The sequence below is a fragment of the Lepidochelys olivacea genome (genome assembly GCF_965140295.1).
Source record: "Lepidochelys olivacea isolate rLepOli2 genome assembly, chromosome: 27".
In the NCBI taxonomy this organism is placed as follows: Eukaryota; Metazoa; Chordata; order Testudines; family Cheloniidae; genus Lepidochelys; species Lepidochelys olivacea.
In genome coordinates, this window is record NC_140437.1 from 9085640 (window position 1) to 9112526 (window position 26887).

Below are 26887 nucleotides of genomic sequence, written 5' to 3' on the forward strand. Positions count from 1 at the left end.
ACTTCTGATCCTGACAGGTGCTGAACGATTCCCTGTGAACTCCATAGGAATTGTGGGGGCCCAGCGCGTGTTGTCTGGCCAGCAATGTTATTAAGTCTGGCATTACTGTCACTGCAGAATATCCCTAGCCCGTGGCTTGCTCTGGTTTTGACGGGCTAGGATGGGGAACACAGCATGGGACCCAGACACCTGTAGCAAGGATCCATCCCAGGGAGTGAGTGTTACCTCTCCCCCTCCATCCCTGATCTGCAGAGGAGCTGAGGCTGGGACAGCCCCAGTCAGGCAACCTTTGGTTCAAGAGGTAGGAGCTCCAGTGTTGAGCTCTTGGGGACCGCGGTCCATCAGCCAAGATGGCAGCCACCCCAAAAGCACTGTACAAAGTTAGTGACTAGGCCTCTCAGCCACCCAGTGAAGGAGGTAAATACTATCCCTGTTTTGCAGATGAGGAAACGGAGGCAGAGGGAGGGGCCGGGTGACTTGCCTGTGGTTACGCAGCAAGTCGGTGGCAAAGCCAGGAATAGAACCCAGGACTCCTAGCCCACTGCCAGGCAACAAGTTATCAACGCCCAGCAGCCCCGGTCATCTGGCGTGGCTGGCCATGTAGTCGCTAATATGGAGCAGAGTCGGATGCCATCTGGCCAGTGACTGACAGCAGGAAGCCTAAGCGGAGAGCTGAGAAATGGAAGCCCTCAAAGGAGGGAGCTCGCTGCTCCTGCCTTTCGTGGCTATCGGCCCTGCTGGGGGGGAAGCGAGGCCAATAGTGCAGTCACTGCCAGCGAGGCCTGCCTCACAACGCCATTTGTATCCTTCCACTCATTTGATCCAAACAAAAGATAGTCCCTTCTCCTGGGCCCTTTCAGATCCCACTTCGCAGCTGGAATCTGTCTTTGTAACGAGCTGACTCTAACCACCTCCAGCTCCGGGAAGGTTTGGATTCGGCATTCGAAACCCTCCAGTGCTGAGGTGTCCCAGAGCTCCGGTTTTGGTTCTGCCTGTTCTAGAAACACAGGGCCAGATTCCGATCTCTGTGACACCAGTTTAAACCAAGCATCACGCCCCAGCCGTCAGCGGAGCCACACACTGGCGCGAAGGAGGAATCAGGAGATGCAGATGGACTAGAGACTTTGGATTTAGGGGGATCCATATCGTATGCCTTTAAATGTGTAACAGGAAGCCAGGTAGAGGGACGCTGGGGGAGATTCTTAGCAGAAGCATGACTGTGAAGCAGAGAGAGACACACACAGTAGCTTTAGGATAATGCTGTGAGGACTGTTACTGACCTCTGTCTCAGTAAGACTAGGCACAGTCCAGACAAATAACACAAAAGCGGCTGCCCCAGAGAGTTCTCCATCTGGGGCTTAGACAATGCACAGCAGGGGAATAAACCCACAGGGAGGTAGGAGGGCAGGATACAGGAACAGACATTGTGTTTGCATATGTTGTGGTTTGGATTACGGTACCACCCCAGGGCCCAGCTGAGGCAAGGGCCCTGGTCTGATATAGCCAGAGAGCCAACAGTCCAACTAGACAAAGCAAAGGGCTGGGGGAAGGTAGGGAGGGGTGGTGGAATCTCCTTCCTTAGAAGCTTTTAAGGTCAGGCTTGACAAAGCCCTGGCTGGGATGATTTAGTTGGGGATCGGTCCTGCTTTGAGCAGGTGGTTGGACTAGATGACCTCCTGAGGTCCCTTCCAACCCTGATAGTCTATGATTCTATGTAATATACAAGCCGAGGGAATAATGGGATGCCTGCAAGCATCACGGTGATCAAAGAGGCTCTGATTTTCAGAAGGGAGGGTGAAAGAGGGGCAGCGCTGCCCAGTGGGTAGAGGTGCTGCACTGGGACCTGGGAGACCGGGGTTTTATTCCTGGCTCTCCACAGACCTGCTGTGTTACTTTGTGCCAGTCACTTTGCCTCTTCCTCTCTCTCCCAGCCTTTGCCTGTTTAGACCATAAATTCTTTGTGGCCAGGATTGGCTCTTAGGCTTTATTCAATGCGGAGTTATTCCAGAATAGCTACTCTGGATTAACTCCAGGAAGCAGACTAAGCGAATTTGGAATAAAAGCGTCCATACCTGGCGTTAATCAGGGATAGTTAATCTGCTTTAAAGTCACACCCCCCCACACACCTTATTCGGAATTAACTTCCATGTGTAGACAAGCCCATGCTCTAGAGTTGTACCACCCCTAACACAACAGAGCCCTGATGGTGTTGAGGTGCCAGTGGAATTTGAAAATCTTGGCCTTTGTCTCTAGCCAGTTCATGGACAGCAGAGGGCAGGAGTTCAATTATTACATATTTGCCTACCTGAGAAACCACCTCCCCCCAGAGACAGCGTATCGGGGAAGCTGGCAGCACCAGCCCTAGGCAGATTAGAAACTGGCCCCGGGGGAAAGGGCCAGGCAGGTTTCTCAGAAATGCCCACGGGACCTGGAGATATACACAGTGACTTTGCCATTTAAGTTTCTGGTCCCTGCGGGGTGGTCGACAGCATCTCCTCCAGCTCTCGCTGTTTCAGCTCTTGCTCTTTCGGTTCTTTTACTCCTTTTTTGGTGCTCTGTTCCTCCACAGCACTGCAGCCTGCAGGAGGCTGGAGTGAGTAGATACGTCTGTGGTTTCCTCGTCCAGGAATTAACCTCCTCAATGTGACAGGCTGTCCCACAACCAGCTGGCTTCTTATTCGGGATGAATTTCTAGCAGTGGGGCTGTTACTTCCCTGCAACTTCCCTGCCTCCCGTAGGCAGAGCTCCAGGCTTTGGCACTCTGCTGCCCCCATGACTCGGGGAAGTCAGGGCATGGAAAGGTCAGAATCCCATTTGGCTGCGCAGTCCCCGCCTTCTGTCAGTGCCTGGGCTGCATCTCACCCTCTCCCAGCAAACATAGCCGCTGTTTGCAAAGTGTCTGCAGAGAAAGGTCTGAGCCAGCAGCCCTCCTGGGTCCTTCCATCTTAGCCCTGGTGTGACAAGGGTTTTAAACCATCCTGCTCCAGGCCTTCTAATTACTGGGGTTCAGGAACAAATTTCCCTAGGGGTGTGTTCGCCCGTAACTGCCTCCCACAGAGTTTCTTCCTCAGAAGCAACTGGTGTTGTTGGCCACTGAGAGAGACAGGATCTGGGCTCGATGGACATTGGGTCTGCTCTGGGGCAAAGCAGAGTCAAATTCACTCAGGAAACCTTTGCCAGCAGCTAAAGGCTATTGTCCCAAGCCCACGGGAGCCGGAGGTTTCCACACCTGCATACCCCATGGGCACCTGTAGGGCTTGAACCTGGGAATCTTCTGCATCAAAAGCACTGGCCTTTACCACCCGAGCTAAAGGAGCTGCTCCCTTTGCACCCCACAAGGAGCACGCTGTTGTTGGCTGTGGGGCCAGCCAGAGGCCAGGGCAATAGTTACACTTACTAAGGGCCCTGCCCCAGGCTGAGCACCTCTGAAACTCGAGCCACTTCAATGCGTTCCTGAACGGGTGCTGAGCTGGAGTGGGGGATTGGTTACCTCTGGGTCTATGTATTGCTACGGCTCCCATCCTGTCACTGGCTCCCCACCTCTTCTCCTGCTGTCCTCAGTGAGGAGAGGCCCCTATATTGCATCCTGCTGGCCATCCATCCCGGGTTCGTCCCAGGCTCTGTGCTAAGGAGTTTCAGAGCCACAGCCCCACTCCCAACAACGCCTGATCCACTGCCCCTATTTCTGGCCTAATCCCAGTCAGCCGCATCCCAGTCCCAATCCCTGGCAGTCAGCCGCATTGGGACTTTGCTTCTATCTCCGCCTTCTTGCCCACAGGGCTTGGGGCAGGGAACCCCTCGCTGCGACCTGAAAAAGAACCTCCTCCAAAATGGCTGCACGCAGGATTTCATCGAGTACCCGGTCAGCAGCATGGAAATCCTAGAGGACAAGCCACTCAGTAACACCGGCTCTGGACAGACCGTCACCACCCAAATGAGCCCTCAGAAAATTGAACTGCACCTGCGGCCAGGTAGGAGCCAAAAAAACCCCTGTTGGGGTTGAACCTGAAACCTCTGGCTTTCAAACCATGAGCCTCTACTGTCTGGGCTAACAGAAGTAGGTCTCTTGGCTGGTAGTAGCTTCATCAGCCTCTGTACATGGCCCAGCCACCACGAGAGAGGGACAGAGTAGCACACGAGTGAGTGTAGGTTACATACATAGAGCAACATCCAATCCTGTAGCTTTACAATCAGGAAGGTGGTGTCTTTGTTACAGGAACCCAATGTTAATCAGTGGATTAACCCTGCAGGCCAGGTGATATGCTGTAGGCCAGGTGAGCTGTTAAGGCCTTGAGACTGGACCTGTGACTCGATGCCAGACTAGTTACAGGATACAATTTTCAAAAGCACTTCAGTGACCTAGGTGCCGAAGTCCCAATTTCAAAAGCCACTTATGTGCTTGGGGGCTTAAGTCTAACTGACATCATCATAATAAAGCCTAGCACCTGCATGGCACTTTTCATCTCAAAGCGCTTGACAAAGGATGTCAGTATCATTATCCCCATTTAACAGAAGGGGAAACTGAGGTATAAAACAGGGACGTGACTTGCCCAGGTCAATTGAACTGAAAGTTGGTAGGCTCCTAATTCAACGGGGTGCTTTAGAAGATGTTACCCCTCACCTGATGTGGTGGAGAGCAGCCTAATGTAGGGCTGTGTTTTGTGTTTCATACGCACGGGGTCTGTATCTAACATACATACAGCATGCTAATTGCAGCCCTGGTGAAATGCCTTCGAAACCAACTCGCATGCCACGCAGACCTCAGCTGAGCTCAGGGCCCCCTTATGCTAGACCGCGTAATACGCAGCGTCAGAGACAGCCCAGGAAACAGGCATGAAGGGGCTTGCCCAAGGTCACACGACAGGGTCTGGAACGACAGCCCAGGTTTCCTGACTCATCAGGCCATGTCCTGTGTACCTGTGGTCCCTCCCTTATTAATGAGAAGCTATTCTGGAGGCCTGGGTTTGCTTACCCTGGACTGCAGCCAAGCCCGTGAGGTCCTGCATGTTGCTTATTGTGGGGCCTGGGGTTCTGAGTACCTGGGAACTATTCTGAGCCATGACTAAGAATCTTATCCACATGGGCATTTTGAAACCTCCGTTCTCACCGTGCGACTCCGTATTGGATCTACTCCCTGCAACAGCCCCTGGGACTCCCTCGAGCCACCTTCCCAGTACGGGGGGCAGCCACCTTTTATCCCCATTCCCATCAGGTGAACCTAGCCGCCCTCTTCCTTTTTCTAGTCCTCTTTGGGCAGCCAAGTAGTCTCCTATCCTATTTCTTTGGGGGCTGGCAAGCAACGCCTGTTCCACCAAAATCTGCAGGGAGTATGGTAGCCAACCTTCCAGGATTGTCCAGGAGTCTCCAGGAATTAAAGATGAATCTTTAATTAATGATTATGTCATTTGATGAAACCTCCCGGAATACATCCAACCAAAATTGGCAACCCCAGCAGGGAGGAGACAGGTGAACAGGCCATAGGTGACTTGGGCCAAGTATCTGGAAAAGAGTTGAGTCCCCGAACGTGAATACTCTTATCCATGTTATAATTAACCCCCAACTTCCTAAAGTCCTGGCACCCCTCCCATTCCACCACTTCAGGGAGAAGATGCTTGGGAAACTCCTTATGGTCCTTTGGTAGCCCATCCATGGGGCCGCTAAGTGATGCATTCTGGGTGTCTTTTACCAAGCCAGGAAGTGCACGAGGGTGGGAGAGAAGGAATATTTCTTTGGCAAGAGGAGAGTCTGAGGGCTCCCTACAGCCTGGGGCACTGAGCTGAGGGTAAAAGGTTCAACTCAAGTGCTAGCCGCCATAGGGAAGGAGTTCGGAGCTGAGGAGCCGTTGCTGTAGGTAAGCAGTTCGCGCCGAAACCTGGCACAGAGCTGTGGGACCCGCCCCTGCCAGCCTGAAAATCATCAGCACATCACACGGTGTCTCCTCTCCTTTTGCGGGGAAAGATGAACCCGTCTGCTCACTTACCGCCCAGAAGTCTGGTTCTGAATGGCTGGGAGGAGCCCATCAAGAACTGAGTGCTGGCAGGGGTCCAGTCAGGGTCTGTTTAGGTCTCGGGAAGGAGAAAGGCTGCGTCTATTCTATGCAGGTTTGTATCTCGCCATAGTCACCTGAGCGCTTCGCAGTCATGGGCTAAGTGACATGACTAACATCTGTCGTGTGTGGTTTGTTCTTTCTCTCACCTTGGGGGTTTCTGAATGCCTCCTGGGAGGAAAGTTCCCCATCAAAATTTCCATCAGAGTCAGAGAGGCTGCGTCTGCATTCTGCCTGTACCCCTGGGATAACTCAGCGGCTAATGCTCTTTATCTGGAGCAGTGAGGATCTGAGTGAGTCACAGCTCAGACCTAGAGGCTCTGTCCTGAGAGAAGCGAGCGGCATGCTATCTGCACGTGCAGTGCGTGCCCCACAACCATTTGTGCCCAGGGGATGGTTCTGTCTGCCCCCGAACCAAATGCCATCCTCCAAACAGCATGACTTTGCACACACCATGTGCGCCAGTCACGCCGCATGGCGGATACGCATTTTGCATCCAGATTCAGAATCACATGCCTGACGGAAACTGTCACTGTCACCGCAGTGAGAGGCACATGCTTTTCGTCCCCAGTTCAATCCCTGCTCATGCCCATAATAGATGTTATCACCCAAGGATCAAATTATTTGAGGTCGATTGCAAGGATCATGCCTAGCTAAGGACCCTCTTGCAATATCCATGTGGGAGCCTTAGACCATGCATGCAAGCTCCTTGCACTTTTGCCCATATGGGATAAAACCAGCATATATTTTAGATTATGAGATGGGATTACGATAATCTAGTCTGGCTTCCTGTACAACACAGGCCATGGGACTTCCCAGAATTCATTCCTGTTTGATCCCAAGCACTGTGCCCTTTGCAGTATTACCCCCATTTGTGTTTACCCTTGTCTGTCTCACCAGAGCAGGCTGAGACCCTCCATGGGGCAGAAGACTCCTGTCCAATGAGACAAACACATAGCTTCCATCTGGGTCTGTGAGCTGCGACACCCTGGACAGTTAAACCTCCTTCCATCCCACTGGGATCCATGGGAGATCTCCTACACCTGCTCCTAACCCCGCTGCCGTGTTCCCTTTCAGATGACTCCAGGAACTTCTCCGTCCAAGTGCGCCAGGTGGAGGACTACCCAGTAGACATCTACTACCTGATGGACCTGTCCAATTCCATGAAGGACGATCTCCACAACATCCAGAGCCTGGGCACCAAGCTAGCCACTGAGATGCGCAAGCTGACCAGCAACCTGCGGATCGGCTTCGGGGCCTTTGTGGACAAGCCCATCTCGCCGTACATGTACATCTCCCCGCAAGAAGCCATCGACAACCCGTGCTACGAGTAAGTCACAGCCCAGAGGAAGCAGCAGCCATGGTGGCCTGAGCCAACCCCCACTGGAGTCAATGGGAGTCTTTGCATTGACTTCAAATGGGCACTGAGGTCATAGGTGCACAAAGCCAATTGGCTTTATGGCACAAGAATGTCAGTGGGAGACATTCCAGCAGAGCCTCAGCTGGTGTGAATCAAGGGAGCTTCGCTGATTCATGCCTGCAGAGGATCTGGCCCATTGTGTCTAATAGTTGCAGAGAGGGAACTAGGGCTCCTGGGAAGTGCTGGGAGAAGCTTTTTGAGCAAAAATTTTATCAACAGAAAACGCAGATTGGGGTTGACTGAAATACTTCAAGACTTTGTGGCAAATTCGGCAAGTTATTTCAGTCGGGGGGGTGAATTCTGAAAAAATCTAAAGGTTTTTGTTTCGAATTTTATTTCAATTTTATTTTAAAAAAGAAACACACACAAACCAAACAAAACTTTTCGTTCAAGCTGAACTGAAATTTTGTCAGCATTTTTGGTTCACCGAAACCCTTTTTTCTTTTTATTTGGTTCTGCCACTGAACCGAAAAGTCAGCCATACACACAGTTCAGCTCCTGGGTTCTGCTGCTCCCTTGCTGTGGGACCATGGGCAAAAGGTTACATCTTTCTGGCCCTCATGTCCCCGTCTGCAAAAGGAGGAGGATAAAACACTTCAATGTCATTTTTCACCTATAGATTGTCAAGCACCCTTACAGGAGTAAGCTGCCGTTTTATAGAACAGTATTTGTTGTGACGTATTGTTTTCGTCTAGAAACGTCTAGTGATCACAGCCAAGATGCGGCTCTCTTGTGCCTGGCACTATGCAAACCCACACAGTGAGTCACTAACAGCTGTAGGAACAGAATCCAGGAGTCCTGACTCCCGAGCCAGTGCTCTATCCACTCTTCCAAATTGCCAACCTCAGAGGGTTATTGAAGTGTTGATGTGTGGCCTAGTGGATGGAGTACTGCACTGACACTCCGAAAACCGGGACTCTATTTTGGGCCCTGCCTTCCCCTCCCTGTGCCTCAGTTTCCCATCTCTAAAAAGGTGGTAATAATACTGAACTCCTTTGTAAAATACTTGGAGCTCTACTGATGAAAAGTACTAGATAAGAGTCAATTATTATTATTACTGGTCAAGCAGCACAACAGGATAAAGTTTGAAATAGCAGTTTTTGGACACTTTTCAATGATGTCTTCTTGGAAAAGCTAGCTCTACAGCCCACAAGAGGAGATGCTGGTCTTGGCTTCGTCTTAAGTAGCATACAGGAGCTGACTCAAGAAGTGACAGCAGCTGAGGCGCTAAGTAAGAGAGACCGCAAGATAATTAACACAAGAACAAGGGGACAGTTAGCGAAATGAGAAGAGGAGAAATTTAAGACAGGAAAAAGGACGTTTTCACCTTATGTGTTAATAGACTGTGGAACTCTCTGCCACAGGAAGTTGTGGAGGCCAAGAACCTAACAAGACTGAACAAGGGACTGGATATTCATATGGATAACAAGAAGATCCAGAGTTGTTGTAATTAACAACCACCAACATTTTGGAAGGGATATTAGATCTCGTGATTCAAGGCTGAAGCAAATCTATATTGCGGCCCAAGATGACACCTAATGTAGGGAAGAGATTATCCCGCATCTGCTACTTTACAGTTCTTACCACTTCCTCTGAAGCATTTGGCTCTGGCCACTGTGGAAGGATCCTGGGCTAGATAGACTTTGGATCTGATCCAGCCTGGCTAAAAAAGAGTAAAGTGTCATTACTATTTATTAGAGTTATGTAACTTAGGTATAAGAAATTCACTGTTTCTCCAATTTCCTACTGGAAAAATATATGGCAGGGGGGACGGGGAGGTTTGTCTGATTTTCTTTTTTAAATGACAGAAGATTTAAAAAGAAGATGAAGGTTTAGTGTCACGAAGCCTGCAGTGATTTATTTATTTTTTAAATGTTACGGCCAATGGGTGTTTAAAAACCTACAGGGATGGGCCCATGTCTCTGGCGTTGTGTTACACCATGGCGATCCTGGTGTTTTAGATCCCCCGAAGGGAGCTGCATGCACTCAATGGGGAGTTGATGCCGAACGTGCAGATGGTGTGTGCCAGATTTTCCAAAATTTTCAGGCCCAGCTTTTCAAGCACTCTCCACCCACAAAGGAGGCCTGATTCTCAGACGAGCTCAGCTGTTGTTTTTCTCTTCAGGTTCTTATATCCGTGTCCATCGCCGTGGTATCTGAGCATCTTCCAGAGGTTATTAAGCTATGTGACTGGCATCTGTCAGTCACTGGATCTTTCTCCTTTCCTCTACCAAGGGGGATTTTTCTGTGTAAATTAAATACATCACAAGTGCTGTGTTTATATTCACAAAGGCAGAGTGTGCCTTCCACTCAGAGCGCAGCGCAATTAGGTTTGGTCCCAAGATCCTGCAGGAGTTTCCTCCACAGCCTTGTGCCAGCTGCCCTGCTCGATTGCTCTGTGTCCCCAGGGGGGGTCTCTAACACCCTGCTGTTCCCCTATTGCTAAAGGGGAGCAGTCCCAGCTAGCTGGGAGAAGCGTCCCAGTATGGAATGGAGGGGGGAATACAGAATTGGTTGAAAATCACCGTACCAGTAAGGACACTGCAAGACGCTGTGCGTGCTAGGCAGCAAGGGCGCTGCGCTGTCCACACTCTTGACCTTCCCCTGTGTTGGGGAGCTACAGTACTCCTCTCCATGGTTGCTTCCCCGCAGGATCCACCAAACTTGCCTGCCCATGTTCGGCTACAAACACGTCCTGACGCTCACGGACGAGGTGACCCGCTTCAACGAGGAGGTGCGCAAGCAGAGTGTCTCACGGAACCGCGACGCACCCGAAGGGGGGTTCGATGCCATCATCCAAGCGACCGTCTGTGACGTAAGCACTCTGGCCCGGGGCAGAGAAGGGTCACTAGGTGGGATGCTGTAGGTTGGGCATCTCGCAGTGCGGTGAGGCCAGTGGGATATGCATCAAGAGCAGGTGTGAGGTGCAGGGGGTTGAACGCTGAACGTAGGAATTGGCAGGCTGGCTCAGAACAGAACAGTCTCTGGGACCGGTGCCAGATGCTTCAGAGGAAGGGGCATGGAATCCCAGCTTGGACCATGGAATAACCTGCCCATCAGGGGAAATTCTTCCTGACCCCAAGGCAGTCAGTGCTGCTCATGCCCTGAAGCATCAGGGTGTCCCCCTTATTAATTTGCATCCTTCCTAATCATATCCCACATTTAGGAGTAGCCCATACTTCCTTGCTGGCTTGCCCATGGGGTTGGTCACCCCTGGGAGCTCCAGCTACCAGAGCTCAGGCAGGAACAGTAACGATGGCCTCCGTGGTTGTCCAGCTGTGCTAAGGTATAGAAAAGACTGGGAACCCGCTCCTGTGTTTTGCTGCAGGAGAAGATCGGCTGGAGGAATGATGCTAGTCACCTGCTGGTCTTCACGACAGACGCCAAGACCCACATCGCTCTGGATGGGAGGCTGGCGGGGATCGTCCAGCCCAATGACGGGCAGTGCCACATTGGCAAGGATAATCTCTACTCGGCCTCGACTACACTGGTAAACGCAGGGCCCTGCCTGCGGGTGGCGGGGAGGGAAGTGGGTCCCTATGGAATATGGGAAACCTTCCTGGGTCCTCCGTGCAAACCTGGACACGGGTATGGGACGGGAGTTCCTGGGGAATTCGGCAGGCAGGTAAACAAAATAATAAGATGGGGGGGGGCTTGCGCACGAGAGCACGCGGATAGCTATGTGTAAATGCAGGAGTGTGTGTGTGTAGTTGTGTGTACACATGTGGATGTTCATGGTCCATGTGTGTGCACCTCTGTAAGACAGTAAAGGGAGGATGTGTGCTGATTGCAGGGCTCCCCCAGCCATGTCCCGGGGGAACAGCCTGTGGGATTGGGAAATCCCTACCCGCATGGGACGGCAGAAAGAGGAGGTGCAGGCTGCTGAGGGCAGACAGAGCTCCCACCTCCACACAGGCCTCCGGGGCAGGGAGGGAAGTACAAGCCGGGCCGGCAGGGCCTGGTGAGACGTGTTGTGCGGTGGGGCTGGGGGGGATTAGATGTCTCAGCAGCTGATGCGCCTGTGGAAGGACCAGCCCCCAAGGCCTGACAACTCGTTTCTCCCTCCAGGACTATCCCTCGCTGGGCCTGATGACTGAGAAACTCTCCCAGAAAAACATCAACTTGATCTTTGCCGTGACGGAGACCGTGGTTGGCCTCTACAAGGTGACTGCTCCGTGCTGGCGTCCTGGATGCCCCGCCCACAGCCTAGGAAGCTCCGCCCCCAATGGCAGCTCCCTCCCCTCCCCAGCACCTGAAGAGCTCAGCACACCCAGGGCCACCCCACAGGACAGCTGGAGCTGTAAGCCGACCCTCTAGGACATTTGCAGGCAGCCCCCAGGGCCAGGCTGCCTAGAGCCACCCATGGCTGATGAAAGCAGACACTGCGTCTGCCCACAATCTGCTCCCAAGTGGCTAGAAACCCTTTCGCAACCCTTCCCGGGCCTTTAGTGACCCTCAGCTCTCCGGTCTCAGGTTTTATGGCCTGGCCAGTCACCCAGCAAGGCAGCAGCTGAGCCGGGAACAGAGCCCGGCTTTCCTGGCTCCCAGGCCAGAGCTCTGGCCATGGCCTCACACGGCCTGTGTTTGCAAACACGAGGTTTGACCCACCCCTGCCCCGGTGCACAGCTTTGAGCCACATGGCAATTGCCGTCTTGATGCCCCAGGAGAGCAGCGATGCTCTATAAAACTAGTGATCTGAGCTTTGTGCCAGGCCTTGGTACTGAAGCCCTGGCATGCCACGGTCGCCCTGGGCATCGCCCTCTTGCCCTTCCCTAGCGCATCTGGGATGCTGTGTGTTTTCTTGCCAGAACTACAGCGAGCTGATTCCCGGCACCACTGTGGGGACCCTGTCCAGAGACTCCAGCAACGTCCTGCAGCTCATTCTGGAGTCCTATGGGGTGAGTGTGAGCACCGGGGACTCCATGGCCCACGGCGCCTTGGCAAACCCACGGCAGCCTAGGGCATCTCCCAGGGCCGCTGCCTGCAGCAGTTTTGGGGGGTTCCTACTGGGGTCTCCTCACTTGGGAGGAGCCCCGTGTCAGAAGCAGAGCAAAATGGGGGGTGCTTCCACAGGAACTCAGCCCTTAAAGAGGCACCTGCACTTTGGCAACCCCGTCTCACCCCCCGAGCTCCCCGGATCCAGCTGTGAACATCTGCCTTAGTGATGCAAAGAGGAAGTGAGGTCATTCCATTTCCCACCTTGTCCCCTTCCCCTTGGCAGCTGTCTCTCCCCCTCCTCCTGGCAGACAGGCCGGCCCTCTGGTTGATGTCTCGGCAGCAGAGCAAGGACCTTTGGCTAGCAAGCCTTTCCCCAAGTGCACCCCGGGGACATGCGCTGAGCTCGCTGCTCTAGGAGAGCCTCCCTCTCTCCCTAGCAGGTCACCGGTTCCGATCCAGCCCAGGACGGTAGCTGAGAAAAGTTGTCACCATGTGACAGCTTCTTGGTGACTCCTGAGAGATGGAGCTGGCTGGCCCTCTCTGCGTCTCCACAGGCCTGCATCTAACTGCGCTGGGCACTGGGGAGAGCTCCCCACTCCCTGGGCTCGGCTGCCTCCTCTCGATGCCCTTTCCTAAATCCGGGGCGTGCGCTGTTCCTCCCTCCCTCCAGAAAATCCGCTCCAAGGTAGAGCTGGAGGTGCGAGACCTGCCTGAGGAGCTGTCCCTCTCCTTCAACGCCACCTGCCTCAACGACGAGGTCATTCAGGGACTCAAGTCCTGCGTGGGACTCAAGATAGGAGACACGGTGAGTCTTGCCAGCTGGCAGCCTGCTGGGAGGGAGATCATAGAGTCATAGAAGATCAGGGTTGGAAGGGACCTCAGGAGGTATCTAGTCCAACCCCCTGCTCAAAGCAGGACCAATCCCCAACTAAATCATCCAAGTCAGGGCTTTGTCAGGAGCCGGCCCAGCACTCTGGGATCATCCCACGCCCCAGCCCTGGACGCGTTCCCCAGCCTCTGCCCCTGCGGAAGAAGGTCACAGGCTTGTAATGTCTTCCATGGCAGGGCTCTGCTGGGACGAATACAAAAGGGGATGCTACACTGAGCCTGTGGTTCTCTCCGAATGGCTCGCTGCCAGCCTGTGCTGCCCCATGTCACCAGGCAGCGTCGGGTCAAACATGCCTGGAAGGGACTGGCGGCTCTGGGTCTCAGGCCTTGCAGCCAGGTGGCCCCTGCTGTGCTGGGAGCAGCCCTGCCTCAATCGAACCCCGGCGCTTCCCTCCCCAGGTGAGCTTCAGCATCGAGGCCAAGGTGCGGGGCTGCCCCCAGCAGCGGCAGAAATCCTTCACTATCAAGCCCGTGGGCTTCAAGGACAGCCTGACGGTGGTGGTGAACTTCGACTGCGACTGTGCCTGCCAGCAGCACGCCGAGCCCGACAGCCCCGCCTGCAACCAGGGCAACGGCACCTTCGAGTGCGGCGTCTGCCGCTGCTACCAGGGCCGGCTGGGCTCCCGCTGCGAGTGCTCCGAGGAGGAGTACAGCCCCGCGCAGCAGGACAACTGCAGCCCCGGTGCGGGGCAGCCCCTGTGCAGCCAGCGGGGCGAGTGCCTCTGCGGCCAGTGCGTCTGCCACACCAGCGACTTCGGCAAGGTGACCGGCAAGTACTGCGAGTGCGACGACTTCTCCTGCGTCCGCTTCAAGGGCGAGATGTGCTCGGGTGAGTGGCGCCATCCCAGCACCAGCCCCCTGGCCCTGGCCTGCTGAGGGGAGCTCGGAGGGGTGGGGAGTTCCCTCGGCTGTGCTCTCCCCGTCCGTATTAGCACCGAGCCGGTGCTGGGCCTAAGATGCCGGGAGTCATCCAAGATCCGACGGCAGCTCCCCTAAGGAAAAGGGGGGCTCACTCTGATTGGACTCCAGCTTGTGTCATTCCACACGGACTGCCTAAAATTCCAGGTGCAGTTGGATGCAGGGTGTCTATTGTTGTACAGAGCTGTGTAGCAGCTGCCAGGTCCCACCCCAGAGGTGGCTGCATTTCAGTGGCTTAACCTGAGCAGATGGCAGGAGGATGGCAGGCCTGAGGAGACCCCTTGCAGCAGGGCAGGCTGGCCCCAGTCGCCTTGCTCCCCCTTCTTGAGCCAGCTGGGTTAACACCACATCTGTTTATTTCCCTTGGAGCTTCTCACGGAAGCAGCCAAGCAAAGCTGAGCAGAGTTCACAGAGGGAGTAGGCAGACAGCCTGACTCAGAACAGCATGTCCCGAAAGGGGGCCAGCGAGCCCCTGCCCAGCTCCCCTCTGCGCAGGCTCCCTAAACGCTGGGAGATGCACACACAGCTTACTCCAGAAAGAGCCCCCGCCCAGCGAGAGGAGCCTTGGCCCATTCCATCAGCAGGTTCAAACCCATGACATCCCCAGGGGGCCCAGGTGGCAGGAGAGGGGGCAGCCACTTGACCCAGCAGCACTCAGGGAAATCCCCAGATCCCCCAAGAGGCTTTACCCCTTCCCAGGCACCGGGCCCTAGGGCGCAGACCTTGGGGGTTCCCATAAGGTCCCTGGGGACTGGTCTGTGTCTGAACCACCTTGCGTGGGGGAGACAGTGCCTCAGGAGAGCTGGCTCTGCCCCTTCCCAGCCCAGTGTTTGCCCACCCCCCTTGCTGAACTGAGCCCCCCCCGAGGTGGATTCCCCACTGGGCTCCTGTCCCTAGCACACCCAGCACCTCTGTTGCTTTCTGCTCTGACCACAGCATTGCCTAACCCCCCCCTCCCTTCCGGGCCTCCTTATCCGCAGTTATTGCAGTGCAGGTGGGAGGAGCAGGCCTGTTTTTCCCTAGTGAGCCCTCCAGATCTTCCAGGGCAATGGGAGAGTGTCCCGGTGACTCACAGCAATAAGTGTGCTCAGCTGGAAGGACTGGCTCCCCGCCCCGCCCACTGTATTCACTCTGGGCCAGTTCGTCACACTCTTCCCTGCTTGTTGTGCAATGCAATGGCTCCGGATGTTTGGCCTGAGACAGGGGGCCAAGCTGGTTATCAGAGACAGGGGGCCAAGCTGGTTATCAGGACGATGACAAATTGATGACACCCAACAAACAAACAAGCCATGGGGAGGAAGGAGGTGAGTGGGCGGTTTATCACCCAGACAGGGGTCTGTCATTCCGGGGGAGAGGGTAGCAGTGTAAAAGCCCCATAGTGGGCGGGGGGGCAGCCTATGGAGGGCCTGCTCTTAGTCACACTGCTGTGAATCTGGAGTCAATCCGGAGTCACTCTAGTAGGGGCCGAGAAGTTAATGAGATCAGCTGAAAGGCTCATGGGTGGGGCTGGTCTGTATCTCACACTGCTCCACCTTCCCCACTCTCTTGGTGCTTGTTGTGAAATTAAAATGGGGGCGAGAGGAAAGTTTATACCGACGTCCCTCTCTCGGATGCCTTGTGCCAGCTCCCAGGCACCTGTCGGGCTACGTCTGCACCCCCGCAGCTTAACCGTCCTCCCTCCTTCCTGACCCACAGGACCCACTGCTCTTCCAGCCTGGGGCTCCCTGCATATAGCTCTCCTGACACCTTTCTGGCCAGTTTTCCTGACTCATCCCTAGTTTCCCATTATCTAAAAAGTGACACATTCAGTCTGTCCAGCAGCGACGCTGCACCCGGGGCTGAGCAGAAACTGCAGCCCTGGACAGTTTTCCCAAGGAAAGCCTAACTGAGGGGCTGCGGTCCTGCTCCCAACCGCAGCAACCAGCAGAATTTCCCAGGGTTCCAATGAGGGCCGGGGCCGGGGGGGCTTGTGCTGGCTTTGCTGTGGATCCAGCACTCCAGCTAGGTTTGCTGGGATCTTTGGGGCCAGAACCCAACCCCATGAGCCACACAGCCCCAGGCTTGGAGAGGATTTGAACCTGGGTCTCCGTTTTGCAGCACGAGTCCCAGTTCAGAGAACCTGGGTCTGTTTCCGGAGCAGCCCTACCCAAGGAGAGGCCCTAGGACTTAGGGGTCAGGGGAGGAAATGAGCAAGAGTCAAGATTTCCAACCAAGTGTCTCTTTCGCTTTCGAGGCTCATTCCAAACTGACAGAGAAAACCCCCGTGGCCCAAACTCAGTGCTCCCTGACCGCTGCCTCTCACCATCCCAGGGGGACCAGACTGGGGCAGAGTCCCAAGCAGCTTTGCAATGAGCTGCAGAGTTCAGATCCCAGTGGGGTGGTTTGTTTTACAAAGGGCCAGGCTAACAGATGCATCGCAACGTTAGGGGGCGTCAACAGGTGTGGCTGCCCAAGTCAGGACTAGCATGGGGTGCTGCAGGCCAGGGTAAGGTGGCAAAGCTGCTGGGGGGGAAACCTAGGTGGGGGCCTGCAGTCACTCCTGACGCCCTTGCGTTGGCCCGCAGGCCACGGGCAGTGCAGCTGTGGGGACTGCCTGTGCGACTCGGACTGGATGGGGGACTACTGCAACTGCACCACCCGCACCGACACCTGCATGTCCGGCAACGGTCTGGTGTGCAGCGGGCACGGCCTCTGCCAGTGCGGGAAATGCGAGTGCACCCAGGCCGGCTCCTACGGGGACACCTGCGAGAAGTGCCCTACCTGCCCTGATGCTTGCACCATCAAGAAGTGAGTGGGGCTGGGGGCAGAGTGTGTAATTCCTGGCCTGGGGAACACTGCTGCTGACAGGCAGGGCAGGGCCCGAGGCGGCACCCAACTCAGACAAGCTCATCACACCCACGCCTGGCGGTGCTCGCTGGGGTTCTGGGCTGCAGGCATCTCAGCAGGTGGACCTGGCGTGGGCTCAGGGCATGGGTCCCGGTGGCACCGCAATGGGAAGCGTCTGCCCCAGAAGAAGGCTGAGCTCTAGACTTTGTGGGATGCTGTGGCTGCAGTCTGGGGCGGGGAGGAGGCAGGTTTGTGAGACCCTGATGCCAAAAGGCAGCTAATCTTCCAGCGTGAAATCAGGGTGGATGCAGGGCAAAGGGTCGCTCCTCTGTGGGAGAGTCAGAATCAGGGTCCCCCTCCCTGGGATCCCTGCGGGAAGCCTCCATGCACTCAGGGGCTTGGCAGGAGGCAGGGTCAAGACCAGTGGCCGTGTCAGGGGCCAGGCCCCATCAGGGAGCACAGGGGATCCCCACTGGGAATGGAGGTGCTGGGAAGCAGGGACATAGGATAGGGGAACAATGTGAAGCAGATGGGGGGGACCCTTCTCCCCTCCCCTTCTCCATTTGGCAGAGCTGCTTCAGGGATCCTGCGGGAGCCCCCAGCTGTGAGTCTGATTTTTGAGCCCCAAACCCAAAGGCTTCCCAGGGAGCCCTGGAGCTGACTGTAGCATCCACTGATGTTCCTGTCCTTTGTCACTTTTCTCCTCCTCCTCAGGGAGTGCGTGGAGTGTAAGAAGTTTGAGAGGGGGACCCTGACAGAGCAGCAAACCTGCAGCCGCACCTGCCGGGATGAGATCCAGGAAGTGCAGGAACTCGGTGAGCAAGGGAGGAGCTGGGCTGTCAGCCGGAGTCTTGGACGCCTGGCAGGGCAGTGGATCATCAGCGTTTGTCACCGCAAGTGCTGGGGAGGGAGGCAACATACAGCAGATGTAAACTGCTGGAGGCTGGCAACAAGATCTCTGGGAGCCAGAGCTTTCCCTTTGAGTCAGAGCCAGGAAACCGGAGCCAGAATCCAAACCGATGCTCCAGGCAGAGGCCACCCGCTGCAGGGCCTGCAAGACGAGACGCTAAAGGCTGCTTGTTCCTGGGGGGACTCACTGGGGCTGTATAAAGATGCCCCGCACAGTGAGGTACAAATGCATGCCAGCTGGTTGGTAAGCCTGCAGGCAGGCGAGCTGAACTGGGCACGCTAGCGAACGTTCGACGCACCTGACCTCCACTCGGCCACCTGCCTAATGCAGCCGGAGCTCAGCATCCTGCCTGCTGAGCATCATCCCCGCCCCCTCCCCTCCCAGCGTGCCCAGCCCCAGCCTCCTTTCCCTGGGCGCTGGCCAGGAAAGCGAATACAGAGCTGGGGCCCCATCCCACTCCCTTTGAGCTCTGTGGGAGGTGGGCCCTGCCATCCGTAAGAGCAGCATCAGGACATGGTGGGTGCCCCTTGGGATTTCACACCTTGCTTGGACACACCCAGCCAGCGCCGGGATCCTGGTGCCCATGCAGCAGCGGTCGCTCTGAGCAGCGGGTCCGGGGCTCTCGGTAATAACCCCAGTGCTGAGGTGCGGCTTGGGGATCTCAAGGCAGGGTTCAGCTCCTGTTTTAGCCTGGGCCCTGGCCCAACATAGGCTTGACTTTCTTCCTCGTTTAGACAAAGCCTCCGGGGGAACTCACAGGCCTGGCCTCAGCTTCACTGTCTGTCCAGCTAGGCAGCATCTGTTAACCCCACCCGGGGCGCACGGTTTGGGCTGACGGCCTCTCCTTCGCCCCCCGCAGGTGACACTGGTAAAGACGCGGTGAACTGCACCTACAAGGATGAGAACGACTGTGTGGTGCGGTTCCAGTATTATGAGGACTCCAGCGGGAAATCCATCCTTTATGTCGAGGAGCCAGGTGAGACAGGGAGCGAGCGATAGCCCAGGAGGGTTAGCCCCCGGGCTGGCCCTGCCACTGGGAGCGGAGATACGCAGCCAGGCGTCCCTGAGGAGCCCAGCTTCTGGATGGGATCTCTGCAGGGCAGGTCAGCTGCCCTTGGCTCTGTCCAGCCTGGACAGCTGCTTCCTCTCCGTGGGGGGTGTCTAGCCTGTGATCACAGGGCGGGACTGCAGCCTGAGCTGACCGAGTTTGAATCCCGCTAGCAGTGAAGCTGCGCCAGCTGCAGAGCCCTGGGTGCTGGGCGGGTTTGTACAGCTCCGGACCCAAGCTGCTTTCATGCCCTGTGATCACAGGCTGGACATGCCCTAGGAGTAGACAGCAGCTTGGCCAAGGATAATAGGCAGGGTGTGAATTTCAGCCCAGGCCTATTCCATACGGTGGTGGGAGGTTTATGGCACACTGCAGGGACAGGACCTGAGCTGCTGGGGTGTAGGTTTCATGCTCCCCTTTCTTCCTTGAACCCATCCCCCTGCCATTCACTGTCTCTAGAGAAGCACCCAGTGCAGCCAGTGGGAATTCACCCAGGAATTGGGGAGGAGTTGGCATCCGGTGCCCCGGTGGCTGCTCCGTTGGTTGTCCAGCTCTTCTGGGGGCTCCTCTCCCCGCCTGCTGCCCTCTCCCCCTTTTGGTTAATTCTCTGTCCTGCATCTGCCTTTTATCCTAATCCACTTCTGAGACACCCCCCCTTCACCCTTGGCCAGGAGACACAGGTCCCTGGCTCATGACAGAATTGGAGACAGGCCCAGATCCAGCCCACTGGCCAAGATCTGAATTCAGGATGCCACCAACAAACTGGCGATCGGCCCCAATGGGTTCTCCAGGGAGGTGGGGTCCAGCACACATGGGGGCTGCACAGGAAGTCACCCCATGGCTGGGTGATGTGGATTTAATTTCTAAAGGCAACAGGCATTCTAATGAATAAAGCAAGAGCCAGGGGGTCAGGACAGCTCGGTTCTAGTCTTATTTATATGACAGTAGTGCCTAACAGAGGGGGTGTGTGTCTGTGTTTATACCCCTCCGAGGGAAGTGCCAGAACATGTTGTTTCCCAATGCTAACTATGAGCGTACTCAGAGTCCTAATGCTGCTGGGCGTTGTTGGGAAATCTCAGGGACTAGCACCAACCAATTAGCCCACATTGCATGCCAGCATCTGCCCCGTGGGTGGCAAATAGCCTTTCCTTGCCCTGGGGCTACAGGCCCTTCTGTTCTCGGATGCTTCCCTGGCTGTTTTCTGAGGCTGAATATGATGAACTGAAACGATTCTGCCTCGTGTTTGGCAGCCCCGGCTCAGGAGCGGCTTTGGGCCAAAGTAGCTGGAGCCCAGGTGGACTCTGGTCTCCGTCACACAGTTGTGAGCTTCCACGCTTCACGCTGCCGGGAGAGCGAGACCCATCCCCTTGCGTTCAGAAAATGCAACCGAAACATGAGGAACAGAACAAAGAACCTCTGTGGACACGATCCATTTCCTCCTCCAGGCCCTATTCATACAGACTGGCCCCAGGTCCGGCAGCTTCCCCAGATGTCCGGGGCGGGTGGAAAGCCTCGGCACCTCTCAGGCTTTGGTCCCCCTTGGGGTCTGCTGCGGCCTCTCTCTGCCAGTGCGACCAGCCCCTGGGGGATACCTGGCTGACCGGCCTTAGGCCAAGAGAATGGCATGGTAGGAGCAGGCCGGAGCACCCTGCACTGGGGGAGCAGACAGGCTGAGCCTCTGCATGTTAGACTAGCCGCGGGGGCTGCCCGAATGTACACCAGGGAGCAGGATTTAAAGCCGCCGTTTGCCTGTCCTGGCTGGTGCGGCTCGGACGCGGGGCCTGGCCATCTGAGAGGTCTGAGTGAGAACCTGACTAGATTGTTCCTTATTGTTTCACGCCATTCAGCACAGAGACTTCCTGTCTCCATCTCCCTGTGCTTTGCTCAGCACGTCCCTGCAGCCAGCGTGGGCTGCAGAGACCAGACGTCCCCTCTGCACGGCCCTGCCTGGTCTCCACAGCTCAGTACTATGGGCGCACGTCGGGGAGCCGAGCTCGGGAGAGACCTCGCCCTGTCCAGAGAACGCCTGGGGCTCCCTAGCTTTGCAGTGACCCCTCTGCACTGCAGCGTAATCTGGGGGAGCCTCAGGGCTCTTTCGGCCCCAGCCTGGGCATGGACAGAGGCATGTCCCCTGTACAGAAGGGGTATAACACCAGGTCCCACGCAGATCCGCAAGCAGGAGGCAGCCACTGCCCTGGCGCATCCCATTGTAGGGGGCCACCAGCAACCGCAAGCTTTTCCCCGAAGGCTTTGAAAAGCAGCCGCCAGCTGTAATTACAGTCAGGCTGCCGAGGGCTGGGCTGGGCCCGGCAGACAGGAGGGCAAGGGTGGCTCAGGTTTGTTTGGGTTGCGTGTTGTGTCAGAGCCTGGGGAGCGGGTGTGTCCCCTCCTCCGTCAGACACGGACACGCCCAGAGGTGTTAGCAGATGCCACAGGGCACATAGCCAGCCAGCTCAGCGCAGGGGAGGGGTGCGGAGGAGGGAGCTTCAGACAGATCGAAGCACGAGCAAAGCCGCAAGAACTGCGGCCCGTCAGTGGGTGCTAGAGGCCAGCTACTCTGCTCCCAGCCCCGGAGCCCTGGATTTGCCCATCAGATGTGTGGAGGAAAGCAGGTTAACGAGAGGGGACCAGCTGGCTTGAGGACAGGGGAGGTCCCAGCCCGATGTACGACCTGGCCCCTGTTCTGAGAGCATCAGGGCACCTCCCAGTCTGTATCACGGTCGCCCTCCCAGCACCCCGGGAGCCAGGGCACGGATCCCCGTTACAGTCGGGGCAGGGAGGCTCAGGGACCTGCAGGTCTGTCCCCGCTGCCACATGCCGCGTTCCTTGCATTTCTAGCTGCGTGATGTGAAGCCAGCATACGACACTTGACTGGGAATATCTGCCCTTTGAAGGCGGTGTCCTCCTCTCCCCCCTCCGCCCTGGTAGACCCTAGCATAGAGAGCCCTGCCCCTGGCCCTGCCGACACGTTGGCTGGGGCGTTCAAAGGAGCCAAAGGGAGCGAGGGTGCATTGCAGGAGGATTTGGGTGCTCAGGCCCCTTTGAAAACCTCACCTGTCGGCCCAAGAATAACGCAGTGGGGATGCTCATGTGCTTCAGTGCAGGAGGCTCTGGCCCTGTGCGTGGGCGAGCGATGCGGCCCTCTAGTAGCACAGGATAAGAGACCTGCTACTGCTGCTGGCCGAAGGCGTTCTTCTGTTGCTTAGCTGCGTGGAGGAGCTGCAGGATATGCACTGGGTTAAGCAGGCAATGGCCGAGCACTAATTCCCTCCTTCCCTTGCCAGACTGTCCCAAGGGGCCAGACGTCCTGATGGTTCTGCTCGTGGTGGCAGGAGCCATCCTGCTCATCGGCCTGGCCGCCCTGTTCATCTGGAAGCTCCTGATCACCGTCCACGACCGGCGGGAGTTCGCCAGGTTCGAGGAAGAGAGGGCACGGGCGAAATGGGACACGGTAAGAGTCGGGTGGGCAGCCTGCTCCTCTCCCTCCGTCACGGTGTGTTGGGGTGACTGTGCTCGGCTGCTGTGCCCTGCCCCCCTCTGTCAGATGCCCTGGGTGTCTGGGCCTGGCGGGTCAGAGGGGACCGGGGTAGGTCCTGAGAAGCCAGGAGATGCTCTGCAGGAAGGGTGCTGGGAGGGGAAGATCAAGAGCCTTGGGGAGGGAGAGCCCAAGTCTGGCTACAGGGCACTGCCCTCCGGACACATGCCAGTCAGCAGGGCTGCACGTGTGCAGGAGAGAATGTCCCAGTGGCCTCCCCCGTCCCCTGAGCACTCGTCCCCAGCACGTCCTTTTGACTCACTCTCCTCCTGCTTTTCCATCCCTGCGAGCGGCCCACCACGGCTGGAAAGGCTGAGACACATGGAGTGCGGGGAATTCAGCACCAAAGGGGGAGGGGGGGCGGCTGGGTCTGTGGAAGGTTTCCCCACCCCCCTTGTCCCCCCACTGCATGGTTCGAGGCAGCACTGCACCTTTCCAGGGGCCCCCGGCAGGGCATGAGCGTCTGATGACATTCTTAGGCCCCGTTCTTTGAAATGCAGCGGTGCTGATAACAATGACACTGTCCTCCTTGGCTAGAGCCAGACACTGGGCAAAACTCACTGCACACAGCGCTGACCTGCTAGCCCAGCCCCGGGCTCCCCACACCCAGCTCTACCGGTGCCCCTCACTCCCGACCCACAGCCCCCTGCTACCCCAGCCCCGGGCTCCCCACACCCAGCTCTGCCAGCCTGCAGTGCCAGTGCCCCTCAGTCCTGGCGTGCAGCCCTTGATCCCTTCCAGGCCGACACAGCCCTGTTTGAACAGGGTGGCGAAGTGGAGAAATGTCCCTGAGGGCGAGGCTTCGGCATTCTCTTTGGCTGACCCCTAGGGAGGATTTGAACTGGTGGAGAGAGGCTGCTGCAGTCTGGGCCCCTGTCTGTTGGCACACAGGCACTAGAATGAGACATCAGAGAGTGAGAGGGAACCTGTGTCCTCCTCTCCATTTGAAATTACCCAGCCCCTTTCTTACCAGTGCTTGGGACCAGGGGGCTGAGGTTATGGGTCAGATTTCCAACCGAGCGCAGCGCCCGGGTAGGCAGAGATATTGCCCAGGGTTCTGCACACAAATCTGGCTGTGTCAGGATGGGAGCAGATGGTGCTGAGCCCATCTGGAAATCAGGCCCCAGCCGGGCACGCTCAGAACGGACCCTAACTCTGCTCCCCGAAATTCTTCAATTACCCAGCATGCTCTAGCAGTGAGGGCACTGGAGTGGGACCCTGGAGACCAGGGTTCTAGTCCCAGCTCTGCTACTGACCCGCTCTGTGTCCTGGGGCAAATGGCTCTGTGCCTCAGTTTCCCCATTTATAAAGGAGAGATGATGCTATTTACCTTCCCTTGGTGCTTTGCGGCCTGCTGGTGAGCAGGGCTGTGTGGCGTGACGTCCGTTGTGTTTCTGTTACAGGCCAACAACCCCTTATACAAAGGCGCCACCTCCACCTTCACTAACATCACATACCGCGGGAATTCGTAAGGAGGCCCGCCTTCCCCAGCGCCGGCCCTGGGATCCGCTCCAGTGCTGGAGCATTTCATGTTTACAGAAGAGCCGGTGTGGGTGTGTCTGTATAATTTAATGATGATCCCTCAGGCTGGGGCCAAGGACTTGGCGTCTGTGTCACTTCACTGTATCACAGGGCTGGGCCTCTCCAGCCACGCCACTGTCCCATCGTTACCTCGGCGTGCCCAGGGGAGGCCTGCCCTTCTGCACATGGAACAAGGAGAAGTCGGCCTCGCCACGGCGTGCGTGCGGGCCGACCCGCAGGGACTGGGAGCTCCGTTCGAGATGGGAGTGTTCGTGGCTGAGTCTGATGGAGGATGGACGAGAACAGCGCGGCCTCAGCCCATCTCCCTGCCTTTCTCCAGCCCGGAAGGAAAAGCTCTGAATGGCCTTCTTCCCCATGCGGGGCACGTCCTGCACACGACTAGCCCAGCCTGGGTGCAGGACCCGCCTCCCCGACTGGGCAGTGCTGCTCCCCTCCTGGCCCACTAGCAGAAAGCGCTGCCCTGGAGGGACGCCGGACCTGCTCCCACAGTGGGCCACTGGCCCAGTGCTCTTTGCAGTCACAGGCTCTTGACTCTGGTCTGGCTGCTTCCTAGGAAGGTAGAAACCATGCAACCCCCACGAAGGCCCTGGCCAGGCCGTGCGCTGCTTCCTCGCCCCGCACCGCCTCACGTTTGTACACAAAGCAGATGATTGTAGCATCCACTCTGCCAGTGCCCCAGCGGCTCCCTGACCCCGGGGGCAGGTTGGCTGCGTGCTGGGCCGAGGCCCCTGTGTCAGTTCTCACCCGTGACACAGGGGAACACAACGGGGTGTGACACCAGCTCTCCCCGGACCTGCCCCACCCCAGCCTAGATCCACCAGGGTTTCCAACCCACAGCAAGCAGCCAACAGATCTGGTGTGTCACACAGGGCCACTCAGGTCCCCACCACCCCGTGCCTCGGTTTCCCCCTCTGTACCATGATGCTGATGCTCCTTTGCAATCAAGCGCTGGGAAGTGCTAGATAGTGGTAATGCAAAGAAACGAATAAGGGGCACTCCAGCCACTAGCGTGGGGCCAAATTCCCCCCAGGTGTCACTGCAAGGAAGTGGGACACTGGGGAATTGGCCTCTGGGACACAACCTCTTATCTCTCTCTCTGGAACAGCAGCCAAAGATTGGGGGGACCTTCCTGCTGAGGGGCTAGCGTAAGAGACGCGGGCTCAGGGCTCCCAGGTTCTCCTCCTGCTTCAGCCACTAGCTCCCTGCATGACTTTGGCTGTGCCATGCCAGGCCTCAGTTTCCCCATCTGCCAAAAATGGGTCTCCTGGCCCGTACCTACCTCCCTGGTGGCTTGCGAGGCTTTGTGAGTGAATGTTAAAGTGCTTTGAGATCCTCAGCTGAGCAATGTTCCAGCCAGGATACGTGAGATTGTCACTCCCACCAGTGGTTTTGTGGGGCAAGGGAAGGGGGAACGTCGTCAGCTTTCCAAGCCCGAGCTAGGGAGCAAATTCCCCTCCTTGCAGGACAGCGGCCAAGGCCTGTTTTTGGGTCGTGCCTGGAACCCGCGCTGCCCACGAGTTCTTGGTGGCTACTCTGCAGATCAAGCAGCAGCAGAGTCAGACACGCTGCCCCCTGCCCTGGATGGGCACCAGCACTGCCCCCTCCTGCCAGGGCAAGGAGCTACCCCACAGCTCTTCCCTCCTGAGCGGCTGCAACCCAGGTGCCCAGAGCCTGCAGCACAGGGCAGGGATGGCTGGCACCCATGCCCAGCTCCACTTTAGCTACTGTCTGCTCCCTTTGGCATCTAGACTACGTCAACCCAGGATAGTCGCGAGGTGCCCCCTGACCTCCCAGACGCACCTGCAGGGGCATGGGGGTGGAGCTCTGATGCCAGCTGGCTGCCCCTTTGAGAACAAGGGTAAGATCCCAAGGGCTGGGGAGAGGAGGGGAGTTTGGGTCTGTCTCCTACATGGCGCGAACTCCAGAACTGATCACAAACGAGCCCAGGGCGCAACTGAGATCAGCCCAACCTCAGACTTTACATACAGCACCGAATAAAAAAGTTTTGCACTATCAAGGGCTTCCAAGCGTGTCTGGTCTTTGGCTGCAGGCTGTGGGGGCAGTGCCCGGCGACAGCGGTAATGGCTGGTATCTCCTGCGGGTGGCTGCTGACAGTTTCAGCAAATTGGAAAGTGGGAGGGGAATGGGTTTGCATTAGAATCATAGAATCATAGAATATCAGGGTTGGAAGGGACCTCAGGAGGTCATCTAGTTCAACCCCCTGCTCAGAGCAGGACCGATCCCCAATTAAATCATCCCAGCCAGGGCTTTGTCAAGCCTGACCTTAAAAACTTCTAAGGAAGGAGATTTCACCACCTCCCTAGGTAACACATTCCAGTGTTTCACCACCCTCCTAGTGAAAAAGTTTTTCCTAATATCCAACGTAAATCTCCCCCACTGCAACTTGAGACCATTACTCCTTGTTCTGTCATCTGCTACCACTGAGAACAGTCTAGAGCCATCCTCTTTGGAACCCCCTTTCAGGTAGTTGAAAGCAGCTATCAAATCCCCCCTCATTCTTCTCTTCCGCAGACTAAACATCCCCAGTTCCCTCAGCCTCTCCTCATAACTCATGTGTTCCAGTCCCCTAATCATTTTTGTTGCCCTCCACTGGACTCTTTCCAATTTTTCCACATCCTTCTTGTAGTGTGGGGCCCAAAACTGGACACAGTACTCCAGATGAGGCCTCATTAATGTTGAATAGAGGGGAACGATCACATCCCTCAATCTGCTGGCAATGCCCCTACTTATACATCCCAAAATGCTATTGGCCTTCTTGGCAACAAGGGCACACTGCTGACTCATATCCAGCTTCT

General features: G+C 56.5%; 1 protein-coding gene across 1 annotated transcript in view; it reads left to right on the forward strand.

Moving 5' to 3' along the window:
* Window positions 1-26088, forward strand: part of ITGB3 (integrin subunit beta 3) — a 43162-nt gene extending 17074 nt beyond the window's left edge. Inside the window, exons 3-15 of the mRNA XM_084615633.1 lie at window positions 3779-3971; window positions 7124-7376; window positions 10119-10281; window positions 10795-10956; window positions 11535-11630; window positions 12275-12364; window positions 13075-13209; window positions 13692-14121; window positions 16775-16997; window positions 17751-17851; window positions 18806-18922; window positions 22279-22445; window positions 23933-26088. Coding sequence (XP_084471759.1) covers window positions 3779-3971; window positions 7124-7376; window positions 10119-10281; window positions 10795-10956; window positions 11535-11630; window positions 12275-12364; window positions 13075-13209; window positions 13692-14121; window positions 16775-16997; window positions 17751-17851; window positions 18806-18922; window positions 22279-22445; window positions 23933-24001 — 2199 coding nt within the window. The 3' untranslated portion in view covers window positions 24002-26088. The remainder of the gene's footprint in view (window positions 1-3778; window positions 3972-7123; window positions 7377-10118; window positions 10282-10794; window positions 10957-11534; window positions 11631-12274; window positions 12365-13074; window positions 13210-13691; window positions 14122-16774; window positions 16998-17750; window positions 17852-18805; window positions 18923-22278; window positions 22446-23932) is intronic.
* Window positions 26089-26887: the final 799 nt, after the last annotated feature.